General features: G+C 47.5%; 1 protein-coding gene across 2 annotated transcripts in view; it reads left to right on the top strand.

The window, feature by feature from the left end:
* Positions 1 to 23,463, top strand: part of ST8SIA5 (ST8 alpha-N-acetyl-neuraminide alpha-2,8-sialyltransferase 5) — a 119,089-nt gene that overhangs the window by 71,614 nt on the left and 24,012 nt on the right. For both annotated transcript variants that reach the window (XM_069746881.1, XM_069746870.1), the window contains 2 exons: positions 2,268 to 2,354; positions 3,064 to 3,208. In XM_069746881.1, coding sequence (XP_069602982.1) covers positions 2,268 to 2,354; positions 3,064 to 3,208 — 232 coding nt within the window. The remainder of the gene's footprint in view (positions 1 to 2,267; positions 2,355 to 3,063; positions 3,209 to 23,463) is intronic.

Genomic DNA, 23,463 nt, shown 5'->3' with positions numbered 1-23,463 from the left:
GTCACTATACAGGAAGTGGGGGTGGTGATTTGTCACTATACAGGAAGTGGGTGTGGTGCTTTGTCACTGTACAGGAAGTGGGGGTTGTGCTATGTCACTATATAGGAAGTGGGGTTGTGCTATGTCACTATACAGGAAGTGGGGGTTGTGCTATGTCACTATACAGGAAGTGGGGGTGGTGATTTGTCACTATACAGGAAGTGGGGGTGGTGCTTTGTCACTGTACAGGAAGTGGGGGTGGTGCTTTGTCACTATACAGGAAGTGGGGGTGGTGCTTTGTCACTGTACAGGAAGTGGGGGTTGTGCTATGTCACTATATAGGAAGTGGGGTTGTGCTATGTCACTATACAGGAAGTGGGGGTTGTGCTATGTCACTATACAGGAAGTGGGGGGTGGTGATTTGTCACTATACAGGAAGTGGGTGTGGTGCTTTGTCACTGTACAGGAAGTGGGGGTTGTGCTATGTCACTATATAGGAAGTGGGGGTTGTGCTATGTCACTATACAGGAAGTGGGGGTGGTGCTTTGTCACTATACAGGAAGTGGGGGTTGTGCTATGTCACTATACAGGAAGTGGGGTGGTGCTTTGTCACTGTACAGGAAGTGGGGGTGGTGCTTTGTCACTATACAAGAAGTGGGGGTGGTGCTTTTTCCATGCCTTCTTGTAAGTCAAACTATAAAGAGGCATAACAGAGAGGTGGACTTTCAGTTCAAGACAGGTAGACCAATTGGATAATAGTAGGAATATTGCATGATGGGAAGTGAGGGTAGGGAAGTTCAAGCACCTATTGAGCTGGTAGACTCCTGATCTAAAGGAACCCATTAAAATCCCATAACATGAATGAGTCAAGTAGAGATGGTCAATATCAATATACAGGAAGTGGAGGTGGTGCTTTCTCACTATACAGGAAGTGGGGGTTGTGCTTTGTCACTGTACAGGAAGTGGGGGTGGTGCTTTCTCACTATACAGGAAGTGGGGGTTGTGCTTTGTCACTGTACAGGAAGTGGGGGTGGTGCTTTGTCACTGTACAGGAAGTGGGGGTTGTGCTTTGTCACTGTACAGGAAGTGGGGGTGGTGCTTTGTCCTGTAAGACAAACTATCATATATAGAGGCATGACGGAGGGGTAGATTTGCACTTCAAGACAGTAAGGCTATGTGCACACGTTGCGGATTAGGCTTAGGAATTTCTGGTGCGGATTCTGCCTCTCCTGGCAGAAAACGCACCTGCGGATTTGTCGCGTTTTTTGTGCAGTTCCGCAGCGTTTTTTGTGCGTTTTTGCTGCGGTTTTCTTGCGGATTTGCTGCATTTTTTTAGCCCTGCGGTTTTCTATAATGGAATGAGTACAAAAACGCTGCAGACACACAAAAAAGAAGTGACATGCTACTTCTTTTAAACCGCAGCGTTTTCGCAGTGGATTTTCCACAAAGTCTGCACAGCTTTTTTTTTTCCCATTGATTTACATTGTACTGTAAATCAATTGTGGATCTGCAGTGTTTCTGCACCTCAAAAAATGCTGCGGATCCGCAGAGAATCCGCAACGTGTGCACATAGCCTAAAACAAATTGGCACAAGCATTGCCTGATGAGAAGTGAGGCCAGGGAAGTTCCAGCACCTATTGAGCTGGTAAACTACTCATAAAAAGGAACCCATTAAAAGGCCTTAAAAATGAATCAGTTGCACAACTTTCTGCAGCATGTATATACTGTAACAATCACCTCTATCCTGGTAATCCTAAGAATTCAACATCAGCTCTTCCCAGATAAACCAGTAGTTAAAGGAGTAAACCTTAGAGACAATTCCTTTTACAATGCAGCGACTTGCTCATTCCGCTGATCACCCTGGGTCTTGGTGATAGTTGATTTTATCAGTAGAAGCCAGGCATTTTCTTTTCAGCGGACCCTGCTGGGGTAAAATAGTACTGATTGGTAGGGCATGGAGGTTCCAATAACTATAGTGCTGGTAGGCTACAAAGCAACCACCAACTCATAAAGAGTGAATAGCAAGTTACAGGGCATGAAGACATTTCCAGGACCTAGAATGCAGAAAGTGCCACAGCTCCCCCTAGTGGTGGCTGTAAATTAATAAACTGTCCATGCGGGGGATTTGGAGCTCTGTATCAAACAAGCAAACAAACTCCTGAGCTCCGACCGATATTTCACCGTATTGTGAAAGGATCAGGACAGGGACGGAGTGGGTGACAATGTGACCCTGAAATGTGCACTGGTCACTTCCCCAGCCCCTCATTTGTGCATTTTCTCTTCTCCAGGGTAAAGGAAACAGAGTTGTTCGATCGTTGGAAAAGTCTTCAGATCTGCAAGTGGGAGATGAATATGACTGAAGCAAATAGTTATAAGTAAGTGACCCCCCGAGAGGAGAGTCAGCGAGAGTGTGACTCGGGCTGTCAATGTCTAATACTAGAACCGCATTACTATGCCCCCTGGTGGTCTCCACAGGGAGAACTATTAGTCCCTTGGATCCATGTCAAAGGCCTCTACCCACCACCATGTGCCCCGCTCCGCACTGGCGAGGGACCAGAATCCTACAACTGCTGATTTCCCTAGCTTTACCGAATTTTTCTCCGAAATTCCATTTGCAAGTTCTCCTAGGGCTGTATTGATGTATTAGACACCACAGTAATGTCATAGTGACCCCAATATGGGTAATAGGATGGCAGTCCTTTATCACTGCTCTGCTGTTACACGCTAATTCTATTGCGAAACTATGAGTTGTGGCATCCTCTCACTATCCAGATTAATCACAAAGCGACAGCTGCATTCCCTGCCTCTGCTTTTATACAGGCTGTGATTGACCCTCCTGATTGGCTGTACTATACATGTGATGTGATAGCTGCAAGGCATTATGGGGAAGCTGCACAGGAGGTCATGTGAGCCTCCTCTGTATTGTGGCAGATTTACTGACACATCAGCACAGACTTTCCTTACAGCACAAAAAAGCACAAGGTCTTCTGTGTCACACCTGCTCTCCGGGCTGTGGTGGTCCAGCTTGTGTTTTTTAACCCTGCGCTCTTCATGGTGGCCTTTTTGTGTTTTCTATATTTGTAGGTCTCAGCTGTCCAGATGTTGCAATGCCCCGTCCTTCCTTTTCACCACCCAGAAGAACACACCGCTCGGGACAAAGCTCAGATATGAAGTGGATACGAGCGGTATATTTCAGATCAGCCCGGAGATCTTCAAGATATTCCCCAAGGTGCTAATACCACGAGATTTAGTGTACTATGGCGTGTGGATGTTACTGATGTCCTTGTGTAAATGCAGGCACAGAATAACACTGAAGACATAAAATAGCCGGTAACATATTGTAAATTTTATATATGAACAGTAAAGGCATTTCACAGAAGAGTAGGAAGAGTGGTGAATATGGTGTATATAGTGCAGTCGCTGACTACATAAATTACATTACTGATCCTGAGTTACATCCTGTATTATACCCCAGAGCTGCACTCACTATTCTGCTGGTGCAGTCACTGTGTACATACATTACATTACTGATCCTGAGTTACATCCTGTATTATACTCCAGAGCTGCACTCACTATTCTGCTGGTGCAGTCACTGTGTACATACATTACATTACTGATCCTGAGTTACATCCTGTATTATACCCCAGAGCTGCACTCACTATTCTGCTGGTGGAGTCACTGTGTACATACATTACATTACTGATCCTGAGTTACCTCCTGTATTATACTCCAGAGCTGCACTCACTATTCTGCTGGTGCAGTCACTGTGTACATACATTACTTTACTGATCCTGTACTGATTCTGAGCTACATCCTGTATTATACCCCAGAGCTGCACTCACTATTCTGCTGGTGCAGTCACTGTGTACATACATTACATTACTGATCCTGAGTTACATCCTGTATTATACCCCAGAGCTGCACTCACTATTCTGCTGGTGGAGTCACTGTGTACATACATTACATTACTGATCCTGAGTTACCTCCTGTATTATACTCCAGAGCTGCACTCACTATTCTGCTGGTGCAGTCACTGTGTACATACATTACTTTACTGATCCTGTACTGATTCTGAGCTACATCCTGTATTATACCCCAGAGCTGCACTCACTATTCTGCTGGTGCAGTCACTGTGTACATACATTACATTACTGATCCTGAGTTACATCCTGTATTATACCCCAGAGCTGCACTCACTATTCTGCTGGTGCAGTCACTGTGTACATACATTACACAACTGATCCTGAGTTACATCCTGTATTATACCCCAGAGCTGCACTCACTATTCTGCTGGTGCAGTCACTGTGTACATACATTACATTTCTGATCCTGTACTGATTCTGAGCTACATCCTGTAGATCTTTTATTATAAAAATGAAAAACATAACAATAATAATAGCAGAAAACATAACAAAAATATTAGCCAGAAAATAAACAGTATACTGAACACTGGTCCAGCCGCTCATTCTCTCCTCTCACACATATTATACAGTATATACAGAATAACTACTTTGACCTTCTGGTCCGGTCACCAAACAAAATAATAATAACAAAAAAAATAAACAATGGCAAACAAAAACTATATACATGAACTTTTTTTTTTTTTTTTTTAAATAAAATAACTACAAATATATACAATACTAAGCTATCCTTCATTCCCAACCCCCCGCACTGACCTGAGAGCTGGTCCTGCGTCTCATGCCTCAGTCCAGGTCCAACGTCCATAGGCCAGATCAGGCAGTGACAGTTTTCCCCCAAACAGCCCAGTGTCCCATAGTCCCACAAGATAATCCCACCTCCCCCCTTTTCCCACCACCCAACCTAACACCTACACTCAATTATATATCCCTATATACAATATATACATTATATACAGCAGCACACACCACAATAATTACAAATCACGAAGCCCAAGTTCGGCGCCTGCAGCCCTACATCACTGTATAATGATCAAACAAAACAAAAATCTACAGTGTCAGCATCAGCCCGCCACCAGGAAAGGAGATGACCAGACTAGGGCACACTAAAAGAAAAGCCCCTCCAGAGGAGAGCGGCCCTCCGTGCGCCCAGTCTCCCATACTCCAGAGAGCGCACCTTCACCAGGTCACCGAGTATGGTCCTAAACACATCTTCCACTGGGAGGATTTTTCGTTGCGTCGATACTAAGCACCGTGCGTTCCACGTGTGATACCTAACCACTGCGCTAACTAGAAATAAGGTGCAGAGGTCCCGACCACCAAGGTCTCCGAATGCTCCATAGGCCCATTCCGCATAGGAGAGACCGGCCAGCCGAGACCAGCCAATGAAGGCGCCCACCCTGTTGTACACCTCTGTGTTGAAGGGACAATGAAGCAGGAAGTGGTCCATGCTTTCCAGCAAGGTACCACAATGCTCCCGAGGACAATTCCTGTCCTCAGAGCTCCTACACTTCAGATTGTCCCTCACACACAGTTTCCCATGGAAGCAGCGCCAAGCCAAGTCCCAAAACTTCGAGGGGATCCTGATAGAATTCAAAAGATGCAGACCCACCCCAAGATCCCGACTTGGGCAGTCCCTGAGCGCCAGAGGCCTCTGGAAATGGGTCAACAGAACCCTATTGTCAAGGAGTTTCCTTGGCAGAGTCCTGATCTCCCACATTCCCAGACCCCACCGACGAATTACCTTCAGAACCAAGGTAGCGTAAGCCGGAAGATGTCCATGCGGTGTGCGAAGATCCTTCACTTGCCCTCCTGTCTCCCATTCCTGGAAGAAAGGCTGAAACCATCCCCTACAGGAGAATACCCACGGAGGAGCCCTCTCTTTCCAGAGGTTTGCGATATTGATCTTAATGAAGGTATCCACAAGGAATACCACAGGGTTGACCATACCCAACCCTCCTAGTATCCTCGTACGGTAAGTAACCTCCCTCTTGACCAGGTTCAGTCTATTCCCCCATAACAGTTGGAAGAACAAACTGTAGACCCGAGTCCAGAGAGATTCCGGCAAGATGCATACACTGCCCAGATAAATCAGTAAAGGGAGCAGGTAAGTTTTGATCAGGTTTACCCTTTCCCTTAGGGTCAAAGACCAACCCTTCCATTGGTTCACCTTCTGAGTGGCGATCTCTAGCCTGATGTCCCAATTTTGTTTGGGGTAATCCCCCTGGCCAAATTCGATGCCAAGGACTTTTGCAGAGACTTTGGGTCCTGGAAGGGTGTCCGGGAGATCAAAACCAGGAACTCCTCCTCCCAGCCAGAGACTCTCACACTTATCCCGGTTGATCTTGGACCCGGATGCCTCCGAGTAGCGATCTACCTCTGACATCAGCCACCCTGCCTCCTCATGAGAGGAAACAAACACAGTGACATCATCAGCATACGCCACCACCCTCAGAGTGGCTTCCGGTGCTGTCTGGTCCATCCCAATCCCGGCCAACCGTCCACGCTCCACCCTCCTAAGAAGAGGGTCAATCGCAAACACGTACAGCAGCGGGCTCAAGGGACAACCCTGACGAACACCGGACCCAACATCAAAAGAGCTGCCAATCCAACCATTCACAAGCGGGAAACTCTCTGCCCCACTGTACAAGATCTTAAGCCAATCAACAAACCCCCCCGGCAGGCCATATCTCAGAAGGATGGACCAGAGGTACTCATGATTAACCCGATCAAACGCTTTTGCCTGGTCCAGTGACAGCATGTACCCCTTCCAGTGACCAGCCCTACCCTGCTCCACTGCCTCTCGGACACAGAGCACAGCACTAAATGTGCTGCGGCCTGGAACAGAGCAATGCTGGGCCCCCGAAAGGAGTCGGGGTGCAAATTTCACCAGCCGATTAAACAGCACCTTTGCCAGCACCTTCCTGTCTGCATTGAGAAGCGCTATGGGACGCCAGTTCTCAATGCAAGACGGGTCCTTACCCTTTGACAAGATGATCAGAGCAGACCTCCTCATTGACTTCGGCAGAGTGCCCGAGGAAAGACACTCATTGAATACCTCAGTCAAGAGGGGAACCAAAACGTCCTTAAAGGTCTTATAGAATTCAGATGTTAAGCCATCTGGACCAGGCGATTTTTTGGGGGCAAGCCCTTCAATCGCCAACTGAACTTCCTCTTCCCTGATCATTTCTGTCAAAACGTCAAGAGAGGGGTCTACCCCTGGTTCGGGGACAGCTTCAGCCAGGAAAGCCGACATCTCATCCCAATCAAGATCACTCTTCCCCAAGAGGTGCGAGTAGAAGGATCTGACAACCTCCAGGATCCCTGATCTGGATCGCCTCAGGGACCCCGTAGTGTCGACCAGTCCTGTAACCACTTTACTATTCACTGACATCTTGCAGTTTCTGTAAGGGTCGGGCGAGCGGTACTTCCCGTAATCCCTCTCAAAAACCAAAGATGCGTGTCTATCGTACTGACACCTCATAAGCAAAGATTTCACTCTGGAGATCTCCTCGCGGCTACCTCCAGTTGAGACAAGATGCTCGAGTTTCCTCCTCAGACCCTGATACAGGCGGTACCTGCTCAGACTCCTGAGGCTCGAGAGCTGGCGGAAGAATCTCGCCACCCTTTCCTTGAACATCTCCCACCACTCTGACTTACTACTACAAAGATCCAGTAATGGTACCTGGCTCTGAAGAAAATCCTCAAAGGACTGTCTTATCTCCGCTTCTTCCAAGAGAGATGAATTGAGCCTCCAAAAGCCTCTTCCCATCCGGAGGGTCTCTGTAACATTCAGAGAAAACAAAATTAAACAGTGGTCGGAGAACTCCACCTCAACAACAGACACTGCTGAAGAGACAGCTTCCTCCTTTAAATAAAACCTATCTATTCTGGACCTACAGTTACCTCTATGATAGGTGAACCCCTCGTGGCCTGGGGTGTGCCGAATGTGGACATCCACCAGGCGAGCCTCACTAGCTATACTATTAAGGGCGACGCTATCATAAGTCAGCTTGTCTCTGGAACCTCCTCTATCTCGGGGCCTCGTGACAGCATTGAAGTCCCCTCCAAAGACAACCTGCCGACTTGTAAAAAGGTAGGGCTTGATCCTCATAAAGAGACACTTCCGGTCCCACTTAGATTGGGGACCATAGATGTTAATGAGCCGGAGCTCTTGTCCCTTCATGAGGACATCTAAGATCAGGCACCTCCCCATTTCTAACTCAATAACCCGTCGGCATTCCACCGGTGCGGTAAAAAGGACCGCCACTCCGCTATACGGCTCGGCCGCAAGAGACCAATAGGAGGGCCCGAGTCTCCACTCCCTCTTAGCTTTAAACACATCTGCCATGTTTGGCAGCCTGGTCTCTTGCAAAAAGAAAATGTCAGCTTCAACCCGGCTGAGAAAATCAAAGGCCGCAAATCTAGCTGTATTTGACTTTATGCTGGCGACATTAATGGACGCCAGCGTCAACGGAGTGGGTACCGCCATCATTGGTGATTGAGTTAGATGGCTTTCTTTTTCCCACTCCTCTTATCCTCTGCCTCAGAGGAGGAATCCTTCCCCCTCTTTAATGACAATGAAGTATCCATTCCCACGTGTTTTTTATTTTTTTGGTCCTCGTCTCCGGACTCTGGGCCAGTCCCTCCCTCCAAGGATCTTACATTCCCAGAAGGAGGAGACTCGGCGTCCCCTGTGAGCCCCGCCGAAGCCAGAACCTCACCCTCAGCTTCCTCCTCAGAGGAAGAGATGTTTTCAAGGGCTTGGAACCGGTTAGAAAGACCAACCAGAGGGGAGTCGGTTTTTCCTTCCTTAGGTACCTTGGTCAGAGCGGGAGAAGATGTTTTATCTCCCCTCTTTCTTTTCTTTTTGGTGCCGAGCTTACGCTTGTCCTCTAGCCACTGCCTATTATCCTCATCCATACTTTCATAATGGGAGGACTCTGAGGCAGTGGCACTTTCCTCCCTGTGGATCCTCCTGACCTCCTCATCCAACTCATCATCCCTTGGGGCCTCAGCAGCAAGACTGGCATCCAGAACAGGGGCCGCCCCAGTAGTACGAGGCTCGCCCAGCTCCCTATCCTGTCTGCGCTTGTCTAGACGCCTTAGCTGGGCAGGCGTCTTTTTATTGCTTTTCTTCCTTGGCCCCTCAGCTCCCTCACCCCTGCTAGTCCCTTCCCCAGCAGAATCAGCCTCACGGCTTTCTCCCACCGGGGTCACGACTGCATTAGCGAAGGAGCGAGGACAACGGCTGAATGGGTGACCTAAGTCACCACACAGGTGACACCTAATCTCCACACAAGATGCAGCAAGATGGCCGATATCCCCACACAGTGCACACTTCTGCACAGTGCAGTTTGCGCTGAAGTGTGTGGGGTCGCCGCACTTGTGGCAGAGCTTCGGTTGCCCCTGGTAGAAGACCAGGATACGATCCCTACCCAGGAAGGCAGATGATGGTATGTGGGCAACCGTACCACCTGAACGCTTAAGTTTTACCATAAACGTCCAGGCCCCTGACCAGATACCAAACTCGTCACGGTTTTTCTTTGGCATTTCTACCACCTCTCCATACCGGCTAAGCCGCGCCAGGCCGCCCTCACTGTCCAGCCTCTTGGCTGATGCACCTGCTGCTACATCCCCGCTACTACAAGCAGAGACGGAGCTCTGCGCCTCATTACCGTGCTCTGTAATCTCCCCGCGCCTTTGCACCGGATCCACAGCAGAACCCGGGCTGGGCTGGGCAACGGGGCTTATACAGCGAGCTGACCCTGCAGCCGACTCAGGGGGTACAGGGAGGGGGGCATATACATAGCTTACCGCTTCCTGCAGCTTAGGTTTGATCTTCTTTACCTTTTTCTTCTGGCCCCCAGGTACCTCCTCTGGTAAATCATCACCAAGATGGAAGTTCTGAAGGCACACTGGGGACTCCAGCAGCTTGATCTCTGCCATTAGCGCCCCTCCCTGGCCGATGTCACTGTCCTCCCCAGAGCCAGCAGAACTGCGACGAGTTGTCATCGTCGCCTGTCCAGCAGGGAGCTCGCTGCACGTGGCCTCTAAGTGACTAAGAGGGCTGCCAGGTGGAGCTTTCTGCTGGTCATCCTCCTCCTCCTCATCATCATCATCCACCTGGCACTCAGGCTGCAGCCCCATCTGCCTTTGCTCTCTGTTATCAGCCATTTCCCTGAATCGATCTTCATTAATAAGTTTTTCCTTAAACGGTCCACTTTTTTCTCTTATGAAAGCTTTTCTGACTTCAAGCTCATTGATGTCCACTTTCAGTCTCCTTACCTCCGCCTGGAGCTGATTCTTCCTCGGTTTGGAGGAACTTGCAGCTTTGTTGCTTGTGCAGCGCAGCTCCTCACGGAGTCTCATCAGTCTCTTGCTAGCATCTTCATACTCACGGAGGTGGCTCATGACCCGGGAGGCATAGGTCGTCACAGACTCCTGGGGACCCTGCAGCGCCCAACCCTCCTCGGTGAGGTCGGCCTCACCTCCGTGAGCACTCAGCTTTCCTCCAGAAGGGCCGCCATCTTGCATACTAGCAGGCTTCTCCTCCATGGAAGCCTTGCGGCTTCTCTGGGTCTCTGCAGACCTGGGGGGAGTAGGAGCCACATTGCTGCGACTCCTGGTGGAGCGTCTCACCCCCGAATCCTCTGATGTGCAGGCTGGTTGCTGGTTCCTCCTGCCCCCCGCCAGCCTGGTCCGGGAAGCAGAAGCCTGGGACTTGGCTCCCTCACTCATCCCAGGAAACCCACTCCCTCCCTGGGTAAGAGAGAGAGCAGGTCCCCAGGTGGAGAGATGGTGGTTCTCTGGAGCTCAGGAGCACACTGCAGGTTCAGCAGCGACCGCACCCACAATTAGCACAATGAGCAGCAGCTGAGCAGAGCTGCACCCACTATCCTGCTGGTGCAGTCACTGTAACATAGTAACATAGTAACATAGTTAGTAAGGCCGAAAAAAGACATTTGTCCATCCAGTTCAGCCTATATTCCATCATAATAAATACCCAGATCTACGTCCTTCTACAGAACCTAATAATTGTATGATACAATATTGTTCTGCTCCAGGAAGACATCCAGGCCTCTCTTGAACCCCTCGACTGAGTTCGCCATCACCACCTCCTCAGGCAAGCAATTCCAGATTCTCACTGCCCTAACAGTAAAGAATCCTCTTCTATGTTGGTGGAAAAACCTTCTCTCCTCCAGACGCAAAGAATGCCCCCTTGTGCCCGTCACCTTCCTTGGTATAAACAGATCCTCAGCGAGATATTTGTATTGTCCCCTTATATACTTATACATGGTTATTAGATCGCCCCTCAGTCGTCTTTTTTCTAGACTAAATAATCCTAATTTCGCTAATCTATCTGGGTATTGTAGTTTTCCCATCCCCTTTATTAATTTTGTTGCCCTCCTTTGTACTCTCTCTAGTTCCATTATATCCTTCCTGAGCACCGGTGCCCAAAACTGGACACAGTACTCCATGTGCGGTCTAACTAGGGATTTGTACAGAGGCAGTATAATGCTCTCATCATGTGTATCCAGACCTCTTTTAATGCACCCCATGATCCTGTTTGCCTTGGCAGCTGCTGCCTGGCACTGGCTGCTCCAGGTAAGTTTATCATTAACTAGGATCCCCAAGTCCTTCTCCCTGTCAGATTTACCCAGTGGTTTCCCGTTCAGTGTGTAATGGTGATATTGATTCCCTCTTCCCATGTGTATAACCTTACATTTATCATTGTTAAACCTCATCTGCCACCTTTCAGCCCAAGTTTCCAACTTATCCAGATCCATCTGTAGCAGAATACTATCTTCTCTTGTATTAACTGCTTTACATAGTTTTGTATCATCTGCAAATATCGATATTTTACTGTGTAAACCTTCTACCAGATCATTAATGAATATGTTGAAGAGAACAGGTCCCAATACTGACCCCTGCGGTACCCCACTGGTCACAGCGACCCAGTTAGAGACTATACCATTTATAACCACCCTCTGCTTTCTATCACTAAGCCAGTTACTAACCCATTTACACACATTTTCCCCCAGACCAAGCATTCTCATTTTGTGTACCAACCTCTTGTGCGGCACGGTATCAAACGCTTTGGAAAAATCGAGATATACCACGTCCAATGACTCACCGTGGTCCAGTCTATAGCTTACCTCTTCATAAAAACTGATTAGATTGGTTTGACAGGAGCGATTTCTCATAAACCCATGCTGATATGGAGTTAAACAGTTATTCTCATTGAGATAATCCAGAATAACATCCCTCAGAAACCCTTCAAATATTTTACCAACAATAGAGGTTAGACTTACTGGCCTATAATTTCCAGGTTCACTTTTAGAGCCCTTTTTGAATATTGGCACCACATTTGCTATGCGCCAATCCTGCGGAACAGACCCTGTCTCTATAGAGTCCCTAAAAATAAGAAATAATGGTTTATCTATTACATTACTTAGTACTGTGTACATTACATTACTGATCCTGAGTTACATCCTGTATTATACCCCAGAGCTGCACTCACTATTCTGCTGGTGCAGTCACTGTGTACATACATTACATTACTGATCCTGAGTTACATCCTGTATTATACCCCAGAGCTGCACTCACTATTCTGCTGGTGCAGTCACTGTGTACATACATTACTGATCCTGTACTGATCCTGAGCTACATCCTGTATTATACCCCAGAGCTGCACTCACTATTCTGCTGGTGCAGTCACTGTGTACATACATTACATTACTGATCCTGAGTTACATCCTGTATTATACCCCAGAGCTGCACTCACTATTCTGCTGGTGCAGTCACTGTGTACATACATTACATTACTGATCCTGAGTTACATCCTGTATTATACCCCAGAGCTGCACTCATTATTCTGCTGGTGCAGTCACTGTGTACATACATTACATTACTGATCCTGAGTTACATCCTGTATTATACTCCAGAGCTGCACTCACTATTCTGCTGGTGCAGTCACTGTGTACATACATTACATTACTGACCCTGAGTTACATCCTGTATTATACCCCAGAGCTGCACTCACTATTCTTCTGGTGCAGTCACTGTGTACATACATTACATTACTGATCCTGAGTTACATCCTGTATTATACCCCAGAGCTGCACTCACTATTCTGCTGGTGCAGTCACTGTGTACATACATTACATTACTGATCCTGAGTTACATCCTGTATTATACCCCAGAGCTGCACTCACTATTCTGCTGGTGCAGTCACTTTGTACATACATTACTGATCCTGAGTTACATCCTGTATTATACCCCAGAGCTGCACTCACTATTCTGCTGGTGCAGTCACTGTGTACATACATTACATTACTGATCCTGAGTTACATCCTGTATTATACCCCAGAGCTGCACTCACTATTCTGCTGGTGCAGTCACTTTGTACATACATTACATTACTGACCCTGAGTTACATCCTGTATTATACCCCAGAGCTGCACTCATTATTCTGCTGGTGCAGTCACTGTGTACATACATTACATTACTGATCCTGAGTTACATCCTGTATTATACTCCAGAGCTGCACTCACTATTCTGCTGGTGCAGTCACTGTGTACATACATTACAGATCCTGAGTTACATCCTGTATTGTACCCCAGAGCTGCACTCACTATTCTTCTGGTGCAGTCACTGTGTACATACATTACTGATCCTGAGTTACATCCTGTATTATACCCCAGAGCTGCACTCACTATTCTGCTGGTGCAGTCACTTTGTACATACATTACATTACTGACCCTGAGTTACATCCTGTATTATACCCCAGAGCTGCACTCATTATTCTGCTGGTGCAGTCACTGTGTACATACATTACATTACTGATCCTGAGTTACATCCTGTATTATACTCCAGAGCTGCACTCACTATTCTGCTGGTGCAGTCACTGTGTACATACATTACAGATCCTGAGTTACATCCTGTATTGTACCCCAGAGCTGCACTCACTATTCTTCTGGTGCAGTCACTGTGTACATACATTACATTACTGATCCTGAGTTACATCCTGTATTATACCCCAGAGCTGCACTCACTATTCTGCTGGTGCAGTCACTGTGTACATACATTACATTACTGATCCTGAGTTACATCCTGTATTATACCCCAGAGCTGCGCTCACTATTCTGCTGGTGCAGTCACTGTGTACATACATTACTGATCCTCTACTGATCCTGAGTTACATCCTGTATTATACCCCAGAGCTGCACTCACTATTCTGCTGGTGCAGTCACTGTGTACATACATTACATTACTGATCCTGAGTTACCTCCTGTATTATACTCTAGAGCTGCACTCACTATTCTGCTGGTGCAGTCACTGTGTACATACATTACTGTTGTGAGTTCTGTTTTTGGGCTCCCTCTGGTGGTTACTGATGGTACTGGGTGACTTGTCTTTCCGGGGTTTCTGGGTTCCACCTGTTCCATCAGTATATGGGAGTTTCCTATTTAACCTGGCTTTGCTGGCATTTCCTCGCCGGTTATCAATGTATCCAGTGTGTCTTGTTACCTCTGCTCCCTGCTCCTAGAACCTTCTGGTCAAGCTAAGTTTGGATTTTCCTGTTTTGGTGTTTTGCTTAATTTGGTTTTTAGTCCAGCCTGCAGATATGTGATTCTTGCTGCTGGTTGCTCTAGTGGGCTGAAATTGCTCCTCATGTACCATGAGTTGGCACATGAGTTCAAGTAATTTCAGGATGGTTTTTTGAAGGGTTTTTCGCTGACCGCGCAGTTCACTTTTGTATCCTCTGCTATCTAGCTTTAGCGGGCCTCATTTTGCTGAAACTGTTTTCATACTGCGTATGTGCTTTCCTCTCATTTCACCGTCATTATATGTGGGGGGCTGCTATTTCTGTGGGGGATTTCTCTGGAGGCAAGAGAGGTCTGTGTTTCTTCTAATAGGGGAAGTTAGATCTTCGGCTGGAGCGAGACGTCTAGGATCATCGTAGGCACGTTCCCCGGCTACTTTTATTTGTGTGTTAGGTTCAGGGTCGCGGTCAGCTCAGGTTCCATCGCCCTAGAGCTTGTTTGTATCTGTGCTTGTCCTTTAGTGATCCCCTGCCATTGGGATCATGACAGTATAACCGGCCCACAAAGTGTTAATTGTATTGGCTGAAGTAGGAGGATAAGTAGTCTGAGGAAGTTTTTTTTTTTTTTTTTTTTTCTCTCTCTTTCCCTCAGAGTTTGCTGCCTAGCCTTATTGCAGCCTGGCTACTTCCTCCTCCTCTTAATCTTTGAATGGCTCTGATCCCAGCTGTTTATCATGGACGTCCAGAGTTTGGCTTCCAGCCTGAATAATCTTGCCACTAAGGTTCAAAATATACAGGATTTTGTTGTACATGCTCCTATGTCTGAACCTAGAATTCCTGTCCCAGAGTTTTTTTCTGGAGATAGATCTCGTTTTCTGAATTTTAGGAACAATTGCAAGTTGTTTCTTTCTTTGAAATCTCGCTCCTCTGGAGACCCTGCTCAGCAAGTCAAGATAATTATATCTTTCCTGCGGGGTGACCCTCAGGATTGGGCATTTGCATTGGCACCAGGGGACCCTGCGTTGCTTAATGCGGATGCGTTTTTTCTGGCATTGGGTTTGCTCTATGAGGAACCTAACCAAGAGATTCAGGCTGAAAAAGCTTTGTTGGCCCTCTCTCAGGGGCAAGATGAAGCAGAAATTTATTGTCAAAAATTTCGGAAGTGGTCGGTACTTACTCAGTGGAATGAGTGCGCTCTGCCTGCAAAGTTCAGAGATGGCCTTTCTGAGGCCATTAAAGATGTTATGGTGGGGTTCCCTGCGCCTGCTGGTCTGAATGAGTCTATGACTATGGCTGTTCAGATTGATCGGCGTTTACGGGAGCGCAAACCTGTGCATCATTTGGCGGTGTCGTCTGAAATGTCACCTGAGATAATGCAATGTGATAGAATTCAGTCCAGAAGTGAACGGCAAAAGTATAGGCGGAAAAAAGGGTTGTGCTTTTATTGTGGTGATTCAGCTCATGTTATATCAGAATGCTCTAAGCGCACAAAAAAGGTTGATAAGTCTGTTGCCATTAGTACTTTACAGTCTAAGTTCATTCTGTCTGTGACTCTGATTTGTTCATTATCATCCATTTCCGTCGATGCCTATGTGGATTCAGGCGCTGCCCTGAGTCTTATGGATTGGTCATTTGCCAATCGCTGTGGGTTTAGTCTGGAGCCTCTGGAAGTTCCTATTCCTTTGAAGGGAATTGACTCTACACCTTTGGCTATGAATAAACCTCAGTACTGGACACAAGTGACCATGCGTATGACTCCCGTTCATCAGGAGGTGATTCGCTTCCTGGTACTGTATAATTTGCATGATGTTCTAGTACTTGGTCTGCCATGGTTACAAACTCATAATCCAGTCCTTGACTGGAAATCAATGTCTGTGTTAAGCTGGGGTTGTCAGGGGGTTCATGATGATGCACCTCCGATTTCTATCGCTTCATCTACTCCTTCTGAGGTTCCTGTATTTTTGTCTGATTATCGGGATGTTTTTGAGGAGCCTAAGCTCAGTTCGCTTCCTCCTCACAGGGATTGCGATTGTGCTATAGATTTAATTCCAGGCAGTAAATTTCCTAAAGGTCGTTTGTTCAATCTGTCAGTGCCAGAGCATACTGCTATGCGGGATTATGTTAAGGAGTCCTTGGAAAAGGGACATATCCGTCCATCTTTGTCCCCTTTGGGAGCAGGTTTTTTTTTCGTGGCCAAAAAAGATGGTTCCTTGAGGCCTTGTATAGATTATCGTCTTTTGAATAAGATTACCGTAAAATATCAGTATCCTTTGCCATTGTTGACTGATTTGTTTGCTCGCATTAAGGGGGCTAAATGGTTCACTAAGATTGATCTTCGGGGTGCGTATAATCTTATACGAATAAAGCAAGGTGATGAGTGGAAAACCGCATTTAATACGCCTGAGGGCCATTTTGAGTATTTGGTAATGCCTTTTGGACTTTCTAATGCTCCTTCAGTCTTCCAGTCCTTTATGCACGATATTTTCCGTGAATATCTGGATAAATTTATGATTGTGTATTTGGATGATATTTTGGTTTTTTCTGATGACTGGGAGTCTCATGTTCAGCAGGTCAGGAAGGTGTTTCAGGTCCTGCGGGCCAATTCCTTGTTTGTAAAAGGCTCAAAGTGTCTCTTTGGAGTCCAGAAGATTTCTTTCTTGGGGTATATTTTTTCCCCTTCTACTATTGAGATGGATCCCGTCAAGGTTCAGGCTATTTGTGACTGGACGCAGCCTACATCTCTTAAGAGTCTACAGAAGTTCTTGGGCTTTGCTAATTTCTATCGTCGTTTTATAACTAATTTTTCTAGTGTTGTTAAGCCTTTGACGGATTTGACTAAGAAGGGTGCTGATGTTGCTAATTGGTCTCCTGCGGCTGTGGAGGCCTTTCAGGAACTTAAGCGCCGGTTTTCTTCTGCTCCTGTGTTGCGTCAGCCAGATGTTTCGCTCCCTTTTCAGGTTGAGGTTGATGCTTCCGAGATTGGAGCAGGGGCGGTTTTGTCACAGAGAAGCTCCGATGGCTCAGTGATGAAGCCATGCGCGTTTTTTTCTAGAAAGTTTTCGCCGGCTGAGCGGAATTATGATGTTGGTAATCGGGAACTTTTGGCCATGAAGTGGGCATTTGAGGAGTGGCGTCATTGGCTAAAGGGTGCTAGACATCGTGTGGTGGTCTTGACTGATCACAAAAATTTGATTTACCTTGAGTCTGCCAGGCGTCTGAATCCTAGACAGGCTCGTTGGTCACTGTTTTTCTCTCGTTTCAATTTTGTGGTTTCATACCTGCCAGGTTCAAAGAATGTGAAGGCGGATGCTCTTTCTAGGAGTTTTGTGCCTGACTCCCTTGGAAATTCTGAGCCCTCTGGTATCCTTAGGGATGGGGTGATTTTGTCTGCTGTCTCCCCAGACTTGCGACGTGCTTTGCAGGAGTTTCAGGCGGCTAAACCTGATCGTTGTCCGCCTGAGAGACTGTTTGTTCCGGATAATTGGACCAGTAGAGTCATCTCCGAGGTCCATTCTTCTGCGTTGGCAGGTCATCCTGGAATATTTGGTACTAGAGACTTGGTGGCCAGGTCTTTTTGGTGGCCTTCCTTGTCGAGGGATGTGCGTTCTTTTGTGCAGTCTTGTGAGGTTTGTGCTCGGGCTAAGCCTTGCTGTTCTCGGGCCAGTGGATTGTTGTCACCTTTGCCTATCCCGAAGAGGCCTTGGACGCACATTTCCATGGACTTTATTTCGGATCTCCCTGTCTCTCAAAAAATGTCCGTCATCTGGGTTGTGTGTGATCGCTTTTCTAAAATGGTTCATCTGGTACCCTTGCCTAAGTTGCCTTCCTCCTCTGAGTTGGTCCCTCTGTTTTTTCAGAATGTGGTTCGTTTGCATGGGATTCCTGAGAACATTGTTTCTGACAGGGGATCCCAGTTTGTGTCTAGATTTTGGCGGACGTTCTGTGCTAAGATGGGCATTGATTTGTCCTTTTCGTCTGCATTCCATCCTCAGACGAATGGCCAGACTGAACGAACTAATCAGACCTTGGAAACTTATTTAAGGTGTTTTGTTTCTGCTGATCAGGATGACTGGGTTACCTTTTTGCCGCTGGCCGAGTTTGCCCTTAATAATCGGGCTAGTTCTGCTACCTTGGTTTCTCCTTTCTTTTGTAATTCGGGGTTTCATCCTCGTTTTTCCTCTGGTCAGGTGGAACCTTCTGATTGTCCTGGAGTGGACATGGTGGTGGATAGGTTGCATCGGATTTGGAGTCATGTGGTGGACAATTTGAAGTTGTCCCAGGAGAAGGCTCAGCAGTTTGCTAATCGCCGTCGCCGCGTGGGTCCTCGACTTCTTGTTGGTGACTTGGTGTGGTTGTCTTCTCGTTTTGTTCCTATGAAGGTCTCTTCTCCTAAGTTCAAGCCTCGGTTCATCGGTCCCTATAGGATCTTGGAAATTCTTAACCCTGTGTCGTTTCGTTTGGATCTCCCGGCATCGTTTGCTATTCATAATGTGTTTCATCGGTCGTTGTTGCGGAAGTATGAGGTACCTGTTGTTCCTTCTCTTGAGCCTCCTGCTCCAGTGCTGGTGGAGGGAGAATTGGAGTATGTTGTGGAGAAGATCTTGGATTCTCGTGTTTCCAGACGGAAACTCCAGTATTTGGTCAAGTGGAAGGGTTATGGTCAGGAGGATAATTCTTGGGTGGTTGCCTCGGATGTTCATGCTGATGATTTGGTTCGCGCTTTTCATAGGGCTCATCCTGGTCGCCCTGGTGGTTCTCGTGAGGGTTCGGTGACCCCTCCTCAAGGGGGGGGTACTGTTGTGAGTTCTGTTTTTGGGCTCCCTCTGGTGGTTACTGATGGTACTGGGTGACTTGTCTTTCCGGGGTTTCTGGGTTCCACCTGTTCCATCAGCATATGGGAGTTTCCTATTTAACCTGGCTTTGCTGGCATTTCCTCGCCGGTTATCAATGTATCCAGTGTGTCTTGTTACCTCTGCTCCCTGCTCCTAGAACCTTCTGGTCAAGCTAAGTTTGGATTTTCCTGTTTTGGTGTTTTGCTTAATTTGGTTTTTAGTCCAGCCTGCAGATATGTGATTCTTGCTGCTGGTTGCTCTAGTGGGCTGAAATTGCTCCTCATGTACCATGAGTTGGCACATGAGTTCAAGTAATTTCAGGATGGTTTTTTGAAGGGTTTTTCGCTGACCGCGCAGTTCACTTTTGTATCCTCTGCTATCTAGCTTTAGCGGGCCTCATTTTGCTGAAACTGTTTTCATACTGCGTATGTGCTTTCCTCTCATTTCACCGTCATTATATGTGGGGGGCTGCTATTTCTGTGGGGGATTTCTCTGGAGGCAAGAGAGGTCTGTGTTTCTTCTAATAGGGGAAGTTAGATCTTCGGCTGGAGCGAGACGTCTAGGATCATCGTAGGCACGTTCCCCGGCTACTTTTATTTGTGTGTTAGGTTCAGGGTCGCGGTCAGCTCAGGTTCCATCGCCCTAGAGCTTGTTTGTATCTGTGCTTGTCCTTTAGTGATCCCCTGCCATTGGGATCATGACACATTACATTACTGATCCTGAGTTACCTCCTGTATTATACTCTAGAGCTGCACTCACTACTCTACTGGTGCAGTCACTGTGTACATACATTACATTACTGATCCTGAGTTACCTCCTGTATTATACCCCAGAGCTGCACTCACTATTCTGCTGGTGCAGTCACTGTGTACATACATTACATTACTGATCCTGAGTTACCTCCTGTATTATACTCCAGAGCTGCACTCACTATTCTGCTGGTGCAGTCACTGTGTACATACATTACATTACTGATCCTGAGTTACCTCCTGTAGATCTTTTATTATAAAAATGAAAAACATAACAATAATAATAGCAGAAAACATAACAAAAATATTAGCCAGAAAATAATCAGTATACTGAACACTGGTCCAGCCGCTCATTCTCTCCTCTCACACATATTATACAGTATATACAGAATAACTACTTTGACCTTCTGGTCCGGTCACCAAACAAAAATAACAAATAAAATAAACAATGGCAAACAAAAACTATATACATGAACTTTTTTTTTTAAATAAAATAACTACAAATATATACAATACTAAGCTATCCTTCATTCCCAACCCCCCGCACTGACCTGAGAGCTGGTCCTGCGTCTCATGCCTCAGTCCATGTCCAACGTCCATAGGCCAGATCAGGCAGTGCCAGTTTTCCCCCAAACAACCCAGTGTCCCATAGTCCCACAAGATAATCCCACCTCCCCCCTTTTCCCACCACCCAACCTAACACCTACACCCAAATCTATATCCCTATATACAATATATACATTATATACAGCAGCACACACCACAATAATTACAAATCACGAAGCCCAAGTTCGGCGCCTGCAGCCCTACATCACTGTATAATGATCAAACAAAACAAAAATCTACAGTGTCAGCAGCAGCCCACCACCAGGAAAGGAGATGACCAGACTAGGGCACACTAAAAGAAAAGCCCCTCCAGAGGAGAGCGGCCCTCCGTGCGCCCAGTCTCCCATACTCCAGAGAGCGCACCTTCACCAGGTCACCGAGTATGGTCCTAAACACATCTTCCACTGGGAGGATTTTTCGTTGCGTCGATACTAAGCACCGTGCGTTCCACGTGTGATACCTAACCACTGCGCTAACTAGAAATAAGGTGCAGCGGTCCCGACCACCAAGGTCTCCGAATGCTCCATAGGCCCATTCCGCATAGGAGAGACCGGCCAGCCGAGACCAGCCAATGAAGGCGCCCACCCTGTTGTACACCTCTGTGTTGAAGGGACAATGAAGCAGGAAGTGGTCCATGCTTTCCAGCAAGGTACCACAATGCTCCCGAGGACAATTCCTGTCCTCAGAGCTCCTACACTTCAGATTGTCCCTCACACACAGTTTCCCATGGAAGCAGCGCCAAGCTAAGTCCCAAAACTTCGAGGGGATCCTGATAGAATTCAAAAGATGCAAACCCACCCCAAGATCCCGACTTGGGCAGTCCCTGAGCGCCAGAGGCCTCTGGAAATGGGTCAACAGAACCCTATTGTCAAGGAGTTTCCTTGGCAGAGTCCTGATCTCCCACATTCCCAGACCCCACCGACGAATTACCTTCAGAACCAAGGTAGCGTAAGCCGGAAGATGTCCATGCGGTGTGCGAAGATCCTTCACTTGCCCTCCTGTCTCCCATTCCTGGAAGAAAGGCTGAAACCATCCCCTACAGGAGAATACCCACGGAGGAGCCCTCTCTTTCCAGAGGTTTGCGATATTGATCTTAATGAAGGTATCCACAAGGAATACCACAGGGTTGACCATACCCAACCCTCCTAGTCTCCTCGTACGGTAAGTAACCTCCCTCTTGACCAGGTTCAGTCTATTCCCCCATAACAGTTGGAAGAACAAACTGTAGACCCGAGTCCAGAGAGATTCCGGCAAGATGCATACACTGCCCAGATAAATCAGTAAAGGGAGCAGGTAAGTTTTGATCAGGTTTACCCTTTCCCTTAGGGTCAAAGACCAACCCTTCCATTGGTTCACCTTCTGAGTGGCGATCTCTAGCCTGCTGTCCCAATTTTGTTTGGGGTAATCCCCCTGGCCAAATTCGATGCCAAGGACTTTTGCAGAGACTTTGGGTCCTGGAAGGGTGTCCGGGAGATCAAAACCAGGATCTCCTCCTCCCAGCCAGAGACTCTCACACTTATCCCGGTTGATCTTGGACCCGGATGCCTCCGAGTAGCGATCTACCTCTGACATCAGCCACCCTGCCTCCTCATGAGAGGAAACAAACACAGTGACATCATCGGCATACGCCACCACCCTCAGAGTGGCTTCCGGTGCTGCCCGGTCCATCCCGATCCCGGCCAACGGTCCACGCTCCACCCTCCTAAGAAGAGGGTCAATCGCAAACACGTACAGCAGCGGGCTCAAGGGACAACCCTGGCGAACACCGGACCCAACCTCAAAAGAGCTGCCAATCCAACCATTCACAAGCGGGAAACTCTCTGCCCCACTGTACAAGGTCTTAAGCCAATCAACAAACCCCCCGGGCAGGCCATATCTCAGAAGGACGAACCAGAGGTACTCATGATTAACCCGATCAAACGCTTTTGCCTGGTCCAGTGACAGCATGTACCCCTTCCAGTGACCAGCCCTACCCTGCTCCACTGCCTCTCGGACACTGAGCACAGCACTAAATGTGCTGCGGCCTGGAACAGAGCAATGCTGGGCCCCCAAAAGGAGTCGGGGTGCAAATTTCACCAGCCGATTAAACAGCACCTTTGCCAGAACCTTCCTGTCTGCATTGAGAAGCGCTATGGGACGCCAGTTCCCAATGCAAGACGGGTCCTTACCCTTTGACAAGATGATCAGAGCAGACCTCCTCATTGACTTCGGCAGAATGCCCGAGGAAAGACACTCATTGAATACCTCAGTCAAGAGGGGAACCAAAACGTCCTTAAAGGTCTTATAGAATTCAGATGTTAAGCCATCTGGACCAGGCGATTTTTTGGGGGCAAGCCCTTCAATCGCCAACTGAACTTCCTCTTCCCTGATCATTTCTGTCAAAACGTCAAGAGAGGGGTCTACCCCTGGTTCGGGGACAGCTTCAGCCAGGAAAGCCGACATCTCATCCCAATCAAGATCCCTCTTCCCCAAGAGGTGCGAGTAGAAGGATCTGACAACCTCCAGGATCCCTGATCTGGATCGTCTCAGGGACCCCGCAGTGTCGACCAGTCCTGTAACCACTTTACTATTCACTGACATCCTGCAGTTTCTGTAAGGGTCGGGCGAGCGGTACTTCCCGTAATCCCTCTCAAAAACCAAAGATGCGTGTCTATCGTACTGACACCTCATAAGCAAAGATTTCACTCTGGAGATCTCCTCGCGGCTACCTCCAGTTGAGACAAGATGCTCGAGTTTCCTCCTCAGACCCTGATACAGACGGTACCTGTTCAGACTCCTGAGGCTCGAGAGCTGGCGGAAGAATCTCGCCACCCTTTCCTTAAACATCTCCC

This window comes from Ranitomeya imitator, chromosome 1, assembly GCF_032444005.1.
Source record: "Ranitomeya imitator isolate aRanImi1 chromosome 1, aRanImi1.pri, whole genome shotgun sequence".
Taxonomy (NCBI): domain Eukaryota; kingdom Metazoa; phylum Chordata; class Amphibia; order Anura; family Dendrobatidae; genus Ranitomeya; species Ranitomeya imitator.
Note: the sequence above shows the minus strand (reverse complement) of the source record. Positions and strands in the feature narration are given on the sequence as shown.